Source organism: Mastigoproctus giganteus, chromosome 10, assembly GCF_048544385.1.
Source record: "Mastigoproctus giganteus isolate SK-2022 chromosome 10, ASM4854438v1, whole genome shotgun sequence".
Taxonomy (NCBI): domain Eukaryota; kingdom Metazoa; phylum Arthropoda; class Arachnida; order Uropygi; family Thelyphonidae; genus Mastigoproctus; species Mastigoproctus giganteus.
In genome coordinates, this window is record NC_143584.1 from 209,049,964 (window position 1) to 209,064,981 (window position 15,018).

The 15,018-nt window shown below is 36.6% G+C and overlaps 1 protein-coding gene across 7 annotated transcripts in view; it reads right to left on the reverse strand.

The window, feature by feature from the left end:
* The window catches only part of LOC150079830 (homeodomain-interacting protein kinase 2-like), a 264,858-nt gene that overhangs the window by 178,491 nt on the left and 71,349 nt on the right, over positions 1 to 15,018 (reverse strand). For all 7 annotated transcript variants that reach the window (XM_090383658.1, XM_090383655.1, XM_090383654.1 and 4 more), the window contains 2 exons: positions 11,571 to 11,678; positions 3,234 to 3,483 (listed from right to left, as the gene is read on the reverse strand). In XM_090383658.1, coding sequence (XP_090239784.1) covers positions 3,234 to 3,483; positions 11,571 to 11,584 — 264 coding nt within the window. In that variant the 5' untranslated portion in view covers positions 11,585 to 11,678. The remainder of the gene's footprint in view (positions 1 to 3,233; positions 3,484 to 11,570; positions 11,679 to 15,018) is intronic.

Genomic DNA, 15,018 nt, shown 5'->3' on the forward strand with positions numbered 1-15,018 from the left:
GTTGCTCTTATGAAGAAAGGCTTAAGTTTTGCAAATTAGTGTCTGGGGACTAGGCACCTGCAAGGTAATCTCATTGAGGTGTATAAAGCCTTGAATGGTTTGAGCATGCTCAATGCTGATGGAATTCTTCCTCTTGCTCAGAATAATCACCTGAGAGGGCATAAATTCAAATCGAGGAAAGACAGTTGTAAAATAGATGTGCGGATGTTTGCCTTTAGCCAGCGGGTGGTTGATTGCTGGAACAAACTTCCATCTGTTGTTGTCGAAGTTGATAGCTTAAACAGATTCAAGGTAGATGTAGACAAACATTTGGAGCGAGTGGATGGGTGAAATGAGAAGGGTGTGTGTTGGTTTTTTTTGGCTGATGCTATATAAGCTTGCTTTCTTGCATCATGTGCCCTTGCTAATGCTAATATCATAATTGGCTTGTTTCCAATTCTACAGTTTCATTTTCTGCCTACACCAAAGCTAGCAACAATTGTAAAGCAGTTATTAATCAGCCCAAACTAGATTTTGAACAGGCTAAGAGTAGAAAACTTCCTTCTTGCCCTAATGGTAGCCAAGCATTCTGGTCTCTTGCAAAAGCTATTGGCTGCAACTTTTGTTGCCCATCTCTGCTCTCACCTCTGTCAAAACCAGATGGTTCTATTGTCACTTCAGCCAAGGACAAAGCTGACCTGCTAGCATCCCATTTTTCTTTGAACTCATGTATTGATGATATTGGTAAAACACCTCTCACCATTCCCAACACTCTCCTTTCAATGCCGCTTGTGGGCTTCAGTCAAAGGATATCAGAAAAATTTTGTCAAATCTTGATGCTAAGAAAGCCCCAGGTCCTGGTGGCATTTCTCCACTTGTTCTTGAAACCTGTGCTCCTGAACATACTTCTATTCTTTGCCGCTTTTTTCAGTTTCTTATTCCAAAGGTGTTTTTCCTTCTGCTTGGAAATTTGCTCATATCCAGCCAGTTGCTAAAAAGGGTGACAAATCACTCCCATCCAATTATTGTCCCATTGCAATTAATTCTACTCTTTCTAAAGTAATGGAGAAATCAATTAACCACCAAATCTTAAACTATCTTGAAACCTTCCATCTGATCAACGATCACCAGTATGGATTCCGCCAGTGTCGATCCACTGGTGATATTCTGACTTATGTTACCCATTTATGGACAAATTCAATGGAAAAGTTTGGCGAAACACAAGCAGCTGCTTTTGACATATCAAAGGCTTTTGATCTTATTTGGCATAACAAGCTTCTATCTTATGGTTTGCCAACTGTTTTTTTGTAATTGGTTATCCAGTTTTCTCACTGAGGGTAATGGTAGATGGCTCTCTGTCTTCTAACTTCTCCACTAATGCTGGTGTCCTACAAGGTTCAGTTCTTTCCCCCACTCTTTTCCTATTGTATATTAATGACCTTCCATTGACCGGAAATCCTATCCACAGTTTTGCTGATGATAACATATTGCATTCCACTTTCCAGTTTGAGAAACCTCGTCTTGCTCAATCAGCTTCAACTTCTTGATTATCCACTAGCAATTCCTTAAATTCCGATCTCCAAGTAATTCTCCAGTGGGGCAAAGACAACTTAGTTGATATCGATCATTCTACAATCCAGTCCTGTCTTATATCTCACAAAAACGATTCTTCTGCCCCTATGCTTATCTTTGGTGACACTCCGATTTCTAGGCAAGATGATATCTCTTTGGGGATTACCCTAACTTCTAATCTCTCTTGGCACAAGTGCATTACAAATAATGCTTCCTCACCATCTAAAAAACTTGGTTTTCTCAATTTGCTTCTCTTCCAAACAGCTGTTCACTTTGTACAAATCGCAAATCCGCCCTACCGTGGAATATTGTTCCCACATCTGGGGCAACACCCCCCCCCCAAAACCTCTCTCAGGCTTCTAGATTCCATACAGAAGAGGGCAATTAGGTTAATTAATGACTCATCTCTAACAGAGTCTCTCCACTCTCTGTCTCATAGATGTTCTGTTTCTGCTGCGTGCCTTTTCTACAGATACTTCCACTGTTCTTCTGAATTGGCTTCTATAATTCCCACTCTCTTTCCAAACATGTGCCACCACCAGCCAACATCCATTTACTGTTCGACTTCAAACTCCCAGAAGAAACTTTTCTTCTTCTCATTTATTCGTTCAACTGCCATTTTCTGGAACAATCTTCCTTCATACATATTTCCTGAAAATTACAGTCTACAGAAGTTCAAATCTAATGTCAACAAATATCTTCTTTCATCTTCTCAACCTCCAACCCGTGCGTGGTACTAAGTACCTTTAGTGTTTGCGGTTTTCATAAAAAAATAAATAAATAAACTAACTTATAAGCTTGAAGTTGAATTAGAAACTGTGGAAGAAGAAAACGTTTCAGGAGTTATATATTGGTCAGACATAAATGTCTCAAAAAATGTAGACAGGTGTCAAGGGAAACCAATGGTACCTTTTGGATGAATTATCAAACAGTAGACTGTAGAGATAAGTTCATAATTCAAATGTATAAAACTATTGTAAGACTGTACTTGAAATACATGTCCAAATATGGAGTCAGCAGCTAAATGTGAAACTGCTTTTTGAAAGTGTCAGTTACCTTATGTAGGTAACTGACAGCTAGACAGTTACCTACATAAGGACAGCTAGACAGTTACCTTATGTAGGTAACTGTCTAGCTGTCCTTTGAATAAATGTCAGCTCATCTACCTGTGGTGGTAACTTATTTCAGAATTAATAACATAAGGAGAGAAACATAAGTTTTTTATTCTTTTATAAATACATTTATTTTTTAATAGATTCATTTAAATAATATATTTTATATATATATATATAATTTTTTTTTTTTTTTTTTTTGGCAGATGCCAGGTGCAGAAAAAAACTGATGGCTTCCTTGCACTCTGTGGCTGAAACTAATACTAATTAACCTTTCAGCAAGACCATCTAATTGAAAGCAATGCAATACCAGAAAAACTCATTCTAGAGGCAAGTTGTTTTGCTGTGAGCCTTAAGATCATTGCATTGTAAACGCAGTATAAATCTTGCTGACTGAAATGTCACATGAAAGAACAAGACAGACTTGCAAACTCTTTACAAAAATAAAAAGAAAACAAGCAATCTGAAATCTATTCAGTTTCAAAAGTGCAAACAATATCAGTTTCTTTTGTTCAAGTTTTCAAATAAAACTGAATTTAAAAATTTAAAACAAATTTTATAAATTCATACCTGATAGGTGGCATGCTTCTTGACAGCAGAAGCCTGAATAGCAGTCTGGTGGGGAGCATGACTAAAAAGTACATTTTCCTCCCCAAGTGATCTGGGTTCACATTTAGTAATATTTGATGGTACACTAGTGAGAGAAACATTGTTACAATGACTTTGGTCTAAGATATATTTCAGGGCAGAATTTGACTCATCCAGCAAGCCACTAGTAGAGGAGATATCACTAACTTGATGCTCATTGCCATACTCAGAACTAAATGAAAGAAAAATGAAATATATATAAACCTTTAGAAATTTTGATCTAACATTATAAAAAAATTTAATGCTAATGTATATCATACAAAACCATATTTCACTGTATACCCTAGGATACCCTAGAGGTATCCTATGAGTTTCAGTTCAACGTATGTATTAGTAGTGGCAAGAAATAATGCAGTTGCTGATTACTGTCAGTGAAGAAAGAAAGCAAGCTTATAAAGTATCAGCCAATAAAGTAAAAAAAAAAAAAAAAAAATTAGCACTTCATCCATCCATACTCTCCAAAAATTTGTATAACGCCTTAAATTTATTCAAACTACCCAGTTCCACAACAGATGGAGGTTTGTTCCAATCAATCCATCCACTAGCTGAAGACAAACTTCCCCACATCTATCATGCAGCAATCCTTCCTCGACTTGAATTTATGCCCACCTCGTGTGTAGTCTCAGCAAGTGGAAGAATGCCATTAACATACAGCTTACTCAATCCATTCAAGAATTTAAACATCTCCCTCACAGGTGATAGTCGCAAGATGCTGCAATTTGCAGAACTGAAGCCTTTCTACGTAAGAGCACCATTTTGTTCCCTTCACCAGCTTGGTTGCCCTTCTCTGTGCCTGTTCCAGCAGATCTAAATCCTTCCTAAAGTGAGACTTCCAGACCTGTATACAGCATTCCAAAATGCAGCCTAACCACGGCCTTGTACAAAGTGATAATCACCTTCTTATCCCTGCTAGCAAAGTTTCTGTATATCATTAACAAAACCCCATGAGATATTCTGGTAGCATGTCTGCTCTGCTCAGATAATTTTGTATCTGACTGCACAATTATCCCCAAGTCTTTTTTCAATTCCCATTACCCAGAGCATAGTACCACACAGTTGGTATGTTAATTTGGGATTACTGCTACCCACATGCAGTACCTTGCATTTGTGAATACAGTAAACTCCCGCTATTCGCGGGGGTTACGTTCCTGAGAAATGTCGCGAATACCGAAAACGTGAATACTGAGTTATGGCTCCCATAGTAATAAAGGGGTTCCGTTCCAAAGTATGAAATATATAAGAAAAACTAGTCTAAAATTTTGTCTATGTATGTATTAGATGTACCTTCATAATATGACTATGTACATAGACAGTACATAGTGAAATGCAAGCATATGGCATCGAAATGAAAATAAGAAACAATTTAATATTAAATGTAATATTTATTAGAAATTTCAAACCAGCGCCTTTGCTAGCAAAAAAACTTATCCCACCAGTGCTATCACCAGTTTCGCTAAAGTGTTGATAAAGGAATTTTGTCTTTTCACGAATGATGAGTGAACTAAACAGAATTTTATTTTGAGTTCGGTCTTCTATCAACAGATTTAAAGCTTTTCCATTTTTTCTAATTTAACATCGCGAGTTACAGAGCAAATTTTTTAAGCAATTGGCGCATTTTCACGGACACTCCGGCGGATTTTTTCTTCCGATTTTTTGATTGATTGTACCGTTGACTCATTGATTTTATGATGTTTTGCCACTGAGGAGACATTTTCACCATTAGAAATTTTATCTAATAACTCAATTTTATTCACTAATGTCATCACCTTCTTTGATCTTTTCCCATTTCCCTTGTTATTCATAGCCATATTTTTTGTACGGGTTAGAAAGAACTTGTCCACAATAAAGTCACTTTCTTCCGTCAATTTATAAATTTATTCAATTTATAAGCATATAAATTAAAAGCAAACGAAGAAATTCCATGACAAGCACATAACACATACTGAACAAGGATTAGCGAGAAACATCCACGCTCGCGATTTTGTCACCCCTCTCCCCCACCCACTGAGCGCTGTTTTGACCGGGAAAGATAATTTTAGCAACGCCCATGTTTTTTCATGGCGGAAAATATTCATGGCGCTTTAAAATTCACATTTTTTTAGGTTTCATTTTATATTAAATCAGCGATCGCGAATATGAGAAAACAGATACCACGAATAGCAGGGGTTTACTGTATTAAACTTCAACTGCTATTTTTCAGCCCATCAACCTCTACAGTATTTCTTAGTTGGTATGAAAAGCCTAGTAGCTTCTCAGATTACTTCCCTGAATGCTTCCCATTTAGCATTTGCTGTTGGCAACTTCATCAGTTGGTCCCACTACACAGAATTTAAAAACTGTCTGAAACCACTATAGTCACCCTTACAGTAGTTATATCTTTAATTAAATTCCACATCAGTGCACTGTGATCACTACACCCTGAGTCTTTTACCTGCAGATTCTTAATGCATGAAGAATCACTGTCGACAACCACATCAAGAGTATTGCTTCCTCTTGTTACTTCTCTATCAGGCTGCTGTAGAAAACAGTAATCCTATAAATCTACAAGTCTTGCTAGTGTGTGGAGAGTAACAAACCCACAAATTCCAGTGAACATCTGGAGAGTTAAAATCCCCATTATAAGACATTCTGATTTACTGACCCAGTCTATTTCACTGTATAGCTGTTTGGTATACTCATCACATTCATTAGGCCAATAACACAGTCCTACTCTCATTTGTGTTTCTCCAGTGCTCATGTCACAATAAACTGACTCAGCATTACACTGGTCACCCATATCAACTGGATGCACTGCCTTGGATATAATATGCTTCTTAACTAAGAGCATAACCCCCACCCCTCCTGTCCTGTATGTCCCTGGATACATCATACTCCCCATATTCAAATTTTGTATATATCAGAATCCGGGTTTGAGGCACACATTTTTTTATATGTAAGATTATTCTTAGGAATATTTCAAAATAATAACACATTTCTAGTTAATGCCAATATGAAATCAATCCATACTGAATGTTTTGTATTAGCAATTTTTAAAACTGCAAGTTATACTATAAGTAATCAAATAGAAACGTGCAACCCTTGGTGAAACTCTTCTCTGAGAAAGCTGCCCACAAAGTAAAAAACAAATCCACAAATTCCTCTTGTTTGGGCAGGATTCAAGGCCTTGTCCACACTATGTGAAAGGATAGCAATCATAATCACTGTACTACCCACAAGAGTAATTTCAAAAATGCACTCATGTACTCATGGCTTGCCCTTAACGTGGTTTTGTGCATCTCTTCACATGCAAATACTGATGCATTTTTCTGCAGAAAAGTTAAAGTGGCCATTTCCTTCATTTTTTAAATTTTTTCTAAAACCTTGGTATTTGAAATTAAGTTTTATATGTGGGAATCACATTTTAACAATGTGACAAATGCCAGATTCATTTTTATGGCAAGAAAGTTTGGTAAGATTAGGCAAACACTGAGAAAGGCAGCAAAAAATATAAAATAAAATAACAAAAAATTATCCTTACCTATTATTTTAATAACCTGAAGAAAGTTATTTCTCAATATTTGTTCTTTTGTAATAATTTTAAAAAGAAACTTGCCCCACATTTTTTTCCCCATCCAATAACAATAATTTTCTTTACTTTTTTAAATTGAATTTATAATTTTGAAAAGTTTAATAGTTGTCCAATTTAGCTACCTGGACATGAGTACCAGGTATATATATGAAGTGTGATCAAAAAGTTAGGCAACTCTCTTTGTACCTTGAAATTGAGGCATCATAGAGTTGCAACTCATTACAATATGTTCAGTGACCCATCTATACATAACAATGCATGAATCGTCTGTTTATCTGAAGTCAATATGAATTAGAGCTGAATAGAATGTGTTTTATTTTTTAATGTGTTAACCCACATCTTAAAATTAGTGATTTTACTGAGAAATGATTTGTATCAAATTTTCTTTCAAATTAGGGAGCTATGCAACAGAAACCCACAAAATGCTAAAAACAGCTTTTGGAGAGGTTGCTGGGTGTTGTTTGAGGACATTTTTGTGGTTCACAAAGTTTAAGGAGAGCCACTTTGCCAACAAAGATAAACTTCACTTTAGCCAACTCTCTTCATCTTCTAAAACCAACAATTCAATCATTCATGATCTGATTAGCAATCATATAAAAAAAAAATTTAAAAAAAAGATGTTTTCACAGCATTTTTTTTTTTTTTTTTTTTTTTTTTTGGACAACAAAGGTGCCAGTGAAATTAGTATTTCTTTTGGGATATGTCAATCAATGGCAAAGCAATATGTTTCAGCCAAGTTTGTGCCTCGCATCATCACTGATGATTACAGAGAGTAGCAGGTTCTCATGTGTCAGGATCTTTGTCATCATGCTACTGCTTACCCGCACTTCATTTCTTCCATCATTACAGGCGAGGAATTGTCCATGCACTAAGAAGCAAATACAGTTTTCACAGCTATGTACAGAAAGAGGCTATGCCTGACATGTATAGACTTTATGGCTTTCATAGCTTGAGACTTTTGCCCTAAAATTAACCATGTCTACTTTAATTACTACACCATCTCACTTACTGTGGATATATCTCGTCACTGGGTTGCATAGGTCTTCTTGATGTCTACCTACCCACCAATGTTATTCTAAATAGAGTCAAAACATGTCTTGACTTGTCAACCCAGAGCTAAACTGAGGTTTTCAGTTATGACTTTTGAGGTTGTGAATTTGACCACATTAGCTTCGAAACAGTCAAAACCGAGGTCTGGGTAGTGATACACATATACACCTTAAGTAAAAAACAATATATTTCTCCAATGAAGCAAGCATTGCCTTTTATTTTGATAAGTACAATACCAAGGCAACTCGTGGCAAAGTACCTCCACAATGTGAGATCGATGCACTACGTAGCAAACCCAGTTTGCTTGTAGCTACGTACAGAAAGAAGCTATACCTAACATGTATAATACCAACTTTGATTTAAAAAAAAATGGTGTTTTCACACTTTTGTGGGAGGGGACAACATAACAGTGGAAAGTTGTAGCCATAAATGTCCACTGTTATCATTTATATCTACAGCCCCCTACTTTACCTATGATGAAACTTTTTGATGTGAAAACAACTTTGGCGGCATCTACTAAATTTCAGACTGTAGTAAAACCAATTTGTCATGATTCTGCAACGCGGAAATGACGTGAAATAATGTCCTTCTGGATATGACGTACCAAATCAAAGTTAGTGAGTTAGTGTCATTAGCTGATTTTATTGGCACTCAGAGTCAAGAACACCATAGGTCTCTAATGCATTAAAGGCTTATGCCTCAAGCTGCGAAAGAATTAGACTATGTATATTTTAGTGCACTTGCATTATTTATACACAGCCAATTATAGATTAGCAAATTTGCAATTAAGTTACATCTCATATTCACAATATGAGATTCACAATATGAGATGTAACTTAAACGATGCTGCTATTGCAAATTTGCTAATCTATAATTGGCTGTGTATAAACGATGCAAGTGCACTAAAATATACATAGAACATTGTAGGTTTACCGAGCTGTCTAACATAGCGAATAGATCGCGCTTACGTTGAGCCCAGTAGTAGATAGTTTGGAATTATCCTTAGGAAGGTCAAATTGTTTTCAATACAGCTGTTAATGTATTCTTTGGATTAAACTTGTCTGCGGATAACTTTAGTATCTTTACCTATATATTTGAAAGCCACCGTCAAAGAGTCTCTCATTATCTTTATTGCTACATAAAGGAGATGATATGGAATAACACCGCGTCGGTTAGATATTGCTGAGATATTTCAACATATTGCTGAGCCACAGGGCTCAGCAATATGTTGAAACAAACAAAGAACAGTGAACATCTTTAGCATATTTTGTAAACATTAAGATACTGATAACTTGAAAACAAATAAACAAACATGCTCCTAACAACATAATGTACTGGTCTAATTTAGTCTTACTCTAACCCAACAAAACTGAACATACATACATCTTCTAACAAACATACATCCTCCTAGCAGAGTATTTACAACCATATGTTTATAGGAACTCTTTATGCTTAATTTTAGATGTTAATACAGTTCTTATATTTATTGCATGTTATTAACAACTGCCCTATATATTTAAATTGTGATATACTAGTGTTGGCAAAATGATGCAAGGAACCAAGCTTATACACCAATGAGCCAAAACATTATGACCACCTACCTAATATGATGCTGGTCCTCCACATGCAGCCAAAACAGCTTGTACCTGGCGAGGCATGGATGCTACAAGATTTCTAAATGTGTCTTGTAGTATCTGGTACCAACATGTAACCAGCAGCTCCTTTAACCCCTGTAAGGTTCATGGTTGAGATGCTGCAGATCGGAGTTGCTGTTCCAACACAAACCAAAGATGCTCGATGGGATTGATGTCTGGGGAATTTGGAGGTCAGGGCAATACCCGGAAGTCTTCCTCATGTTCCACGAACCAGTCTCGAACAATCCGGGCAGTGTGGCATACTGCATTATCCTGCTGAAAGACGGCATGGCCAGAGGGGAAGACCATTGGCATGAAAGGGTGTACCTGGTCAGCAAGTGCCCGGCACATGGATGATTGGACCTAGGGTATCCCAGCAGAACATCCCCCAAAGCATGCCACCGGCTTGTTTTCGTCCCATGGTGCATCCAGGCGGCATTACTTCCCCAGGTAAACAATGCAAGCGTACCCGGCCATACACATGGTGCAACAGGAAACGTGATTCATCGGACCAGACGACCTTCTTCCAATCACTCAAGGTCCAGTTTCAATGCTTGCGTGCCCATTGTAGGCGCTGTTGCAGGTGAATGGCAGTTAGCATGGACACTCGGAGTGGCCTGTGGCTATGCAGCCCCATTTTCAGCAGGGTTCAATGTACTGTGTGTTGTGACACATTACTCCCATCACCAGCAGTCTAATTACTGGTGAGTTACACCGCTCACCTCAAGCATCGATGAGCCATGGTCATCCAATAACTCACAGGCAGTTCGTGGGTTTCCCCTCCTTGGACCACTTTCAGTAGGTACTAACCACAGCTGACCGTGTCAGCTGTGGTTCGTGTCAATGTTTTGGCTCATCAGTGTATGTCAGCCATTAAAAAAATGAAAAGAAAAAAAAAAACTTCATTTGCATATCCCTTCTTTTTTTTTTTTTTTTTATGTTAGTTGTTGGCACATCGACTTCTGTGGCCATATTACACCTCTCAAGGTTTTTTTTTTAAATTTTCTATTCTGATCCAAGCCCGAGACGGGATTCGAATCCGCGACCTTTGGGTTGCCCAGGCAGGCACTTTACCCACCCGCTAGGCCGGTTGGCCATATCCCTTCTAATAATTTGCCTAATTTCACTAACTTTGTCAGAACTTCCTATCTCCATAACACTAAGTTTATTCTAACAATCAATAATTCTCTGGCTGAAGGCAAATTTCCATACATCTATTTTAAAACCATCCTTCGTTGATTTAAATTTGTCCCCTTGTGTGTGCTATCTGATAAAGAGTAAAGGTACCGTTAATAGTTAGTATACTCTGCCCTTTTAAAGCCTTAAACACTCTGATTAGGTCTCCAATGCAGATGCTGCAATTCACAGAACAAGTCTTTGGTAAGGGAACCCTTTTATACCCTCATAAAATCTTGATACTTGACAAGACAAAGACTTAGTAAATATACCTAAGTATTTGAAATAAATTTTTGAAAATAATAATCCATTATCTGCTTTCAAATACTTCCCAAGTTTTTGAGTTCCTTATGAAACAAAATAAGACTTATATAAAGAAAATTTTGGACAGAATGACTGAAAGCACAAAAGGAGGTTCTGTTATTCCATGGTTTTTTTTTGTCTAGTGAGACTTGAGGACATGGAGATCAGTTTAGAGTAAAATTATATGACAGCATTTGATACCTCTTTTTTGGCATATTTAATTACTGGTTTGGAAGTTGCAATCCTAATTTTGAAAAAGCAAATGAAAATATGCCAACTCTCCCTAGGTTGGGAGCCCTAGCATTCATGCCATTAGCATCAATACTCCAAATAAGTATACTTATCTCCATTTATCCTTTATAAAAAGAAGTAATGATCAAAAAGTCATAAAAGTCCCTGCTGCTGCTGTTTGAGTGCAGAGACATTATGAAAATTTCTATATATTGCAGATTTATGGCTGCTAAAATAATGTTAAAATAACTATTTAGAATTACTTCATTTTAAAAATTAATCAATAACTTGATTTACCATGAGTAAAGCATATTGGACTGGCATCCTCCATAAACAACTTTCCTTTCATCCCAAATCACACCAAGTTATTGCACCAACAACTTGACTGGCAAAGCATAAAAAACACTAGAAAATAAAGTGCAAAACATTTCTTTAGAAAAAAATTCACATTTCAAACTACATTAACAACAATACTTTGTAACAAAATATTCAAATTAATAAACTGTACTGGATACGAAATAAATATTAACATATGATGTAAAGAATGGGGCCTTTCTTAACCTGGCTGTAGTAGCACACGGCTTCACAACCCCACTTGAAAAGAAAATATCTACTGCACATTAAATCACCAATAAGAGATTAGCTTCCTCTTCTCTAGTTTCATAAATATACAGTTTTAATTCAGTAGTTTTAAAAGTAATGTGTTGGTTACACAGCATTATTAAGTGAAACTGGTAAAACATAACAATACATGCACTTGTCTTAATTTGAATTTTTGCACTTGTTAACCCCCCAATCATCACCTGGAGGACAATGACTCTAATGTATTTAAAATTATTGCCCATGCCAGATACTTGCATTTGCAGGTGTGTTATCTGTAACTTCCTACCCTAACCCAATTCATAGTTTATGTGCAATTTGAATTCAGCTGTGGATCAGTTAGTCCAAGTAATTTGGGAGCAAACTGAACTGGAAGTCAATAGTCAAACTGCACGACCTCTCTCTCTCTCTCGTTATGATTCCAGTTTCAATTTGAATGTGTGGCATTCTTGTTCACTGTGTAAGCATGCAGTTATTTTATTTATGTATAATTATACAGTGTCTATAAATTATTCATCTAATTATGAAGCTCAATTAATTTTTTATTGTAATAGGTATTGTAAAACAGTTTGCTGCACTTAATAAAGCAACTCAAAGAATTTCCTATCACACAACTGCACTTCAGTAAACCTCCATATGGATACTTTTGGTAGCACATAGAATGTCAAGACAGCAGCTGATTTCATTCCAAGTGTTCTGAAGCATCTCTTGAGAAATGGAAGTCACTGCCTATTCAATCCATAATTTTAACTATGACACTGTTAACGTTTTCTTTTATATACATCTTCCCCTTTATGTAGCCCTAAACAAAGAAATCCATAGGTGTGATATCCAGAGAATGAGGAGACCATGGAATGGGACCATCCCAGCCGATCCATCAGTTAGGAAATTTTTTATCGAGGAAATCATGTACATGCAAGCTCCAGTGTGGTATAGCCCCATCTTGCTAATAGAACACATATGGCTACATATCTTCCAACTGAGGTGCAGCATACAATTCAAGCATATTTAGCAATTTGCAGAGTTCACAGAGCTTTTGTATAAAAAAAATGGCCCAATCACCTGGCTGAAGGACAGTGCACACCATACATTTATCTTGGGAATATCACACTCGTGTTCACAAACTGAGTGGAGACTTTCAGATCCCCATATGCAACAATTGTGTCTGTTAACTTTATCAAATAAGTGGAATGTCACTTCATCACTGAAAACAACATTTTCTAAAGAGTGCTCATCTTTGTCTATATAGTTGAGAATATGAACAACAAATTCCCCTCGTAATTTGTCGCGAGGCCTAATTTCCTGGACAATTTGCACTTCGTAAGTATAAAGTTTCAATCTGTTTTGAACCACCCTGTGCAATGTTTGTGGCATTTGCAGCTGCATGCTTGGAAGGTGGATAGATTTTGTAGGACTTCAGGTAAATTTGTTCCATAGGGTGATCTTTCTGGAATTCCCACCAAAAATATCTCTTCAGAGTCACTGGATATTTGGTATCACACAGCCACAACATGCACATTGCTTTCTCCTGCACTGCCACCATTTTAATGCCATACTCTTGCAATGCTTTCTGGGATCAAGGCTGCCAACCACATGAGAAAAAATTCATTGAGTTGATCTGAACTGCAGCACACCTTTTTAAGATACCTATTACAATAAAATTTTAATCGAGTTTCATAATCAGGTGAATAATTTATAAACAATCTGTACGTTGACATATCACATTAGAAAATAATTAGTGTAGGTGATTTTAGTGCTAAGAGTGAAACAACTGCTAGAGTGAATTACTGAGTATGCAGATTTTGAACTAAATAGGTGCACTGAGGACAGGGGACTATGCTGACTTTTGGCACCCCTGGAACTAAGTAATTCTGAAGAGGAAGACAAATGTTGATGCTGACAGTATTGGAATTGGATACAGTGATGATGACTCTGCTACAACCAAATGTCCCAAGTTTTTTTAGTGGATTTTCTCCAATTATGTTAATGGTGTGTATAACTGAACAATCACAACTGAATAAAAATTGTTATATCCTCACTAATGAAAAAAAATCTTATCATTCAATAGATAAATGTTTTGTAAAAACATTACTGTCCTGAGCATGGTCTCAATGAACAAAAATAACATCATCTAAGTTTCCTGATTAACTTACAAATACTGTTTCTGCACATCTACTGTAATAAAATGCAATGCAACTAATTATTAGTATTAGTAATGACAAATGATGCAAGGAGCAAGCTTATAAAAAAAAATAATCTGTCCATCCCCTGTAATAATTTATGAGGGCTGTTCAATAAAGAATGCCTATAATTTTTTTTTTTTTCACAACTTACCTTTAATAATATAATCATCCATATTTTGATGGTCTTTTTCAAGGTATTCTCAATTTGATGAAATGCACTTACTCCAACGTTTCTGCCATTCTTCAAACACATGGTGGAAGCCATTTTCTGACATGCAATTGAGAATTGACCCTGATATCTTTATAAATTCTTCTGATTACTGAAAATGTTTTCCTCACAGCTCCTTCTTTGACTTTGGAAATAAGAAAAAAAAAAATTGGAGGGTGCAAGGTCAGGGCTGTAGAGCAGATGAGGAACACATCTGACATTAATGGTGGCTAAGTACTTGATGACAGCATAAGCAATATTAGGTCTCTCATTGTCGTGATGCAGCATCCACCCATCAGTGTACAGTTGTGGTCATTTGCAATGAATGTGGTTCCACAAAATGTGCAGTACAGTTCTGTAGCAAGGTCTTGTAATTGGTCACATGACGTAGCAAAATGGTGGTAAAACATTCTGTGAATGTCAAGAAAATAGCCTTCCTGCAGAGGCCACAATTTTTTGTTTTTTGGTGTTTGCAATGACATAGACTTCCAAACAGAGCTCTGTTGTTTACTCTCTGGGTTGAAATAATAGTAGTAGTAGTGGCATGTGATGCAAGAAAGCAAGTGTATGAGCTTATGCAGCATCAGCCAAAAAAAAAAAAAATCACACCCTTCCCTCCAAATGCCTGTCCAGTTCCTCCTTAAATTTTTTCAACCTATCAACTTCCACGACGACATATGGAAGTTTGTTCCAGCAATTAACCACCCGCTGGCTAAAGGCAAATTTCCGCACATCTATTCTACATCTGTTTTTT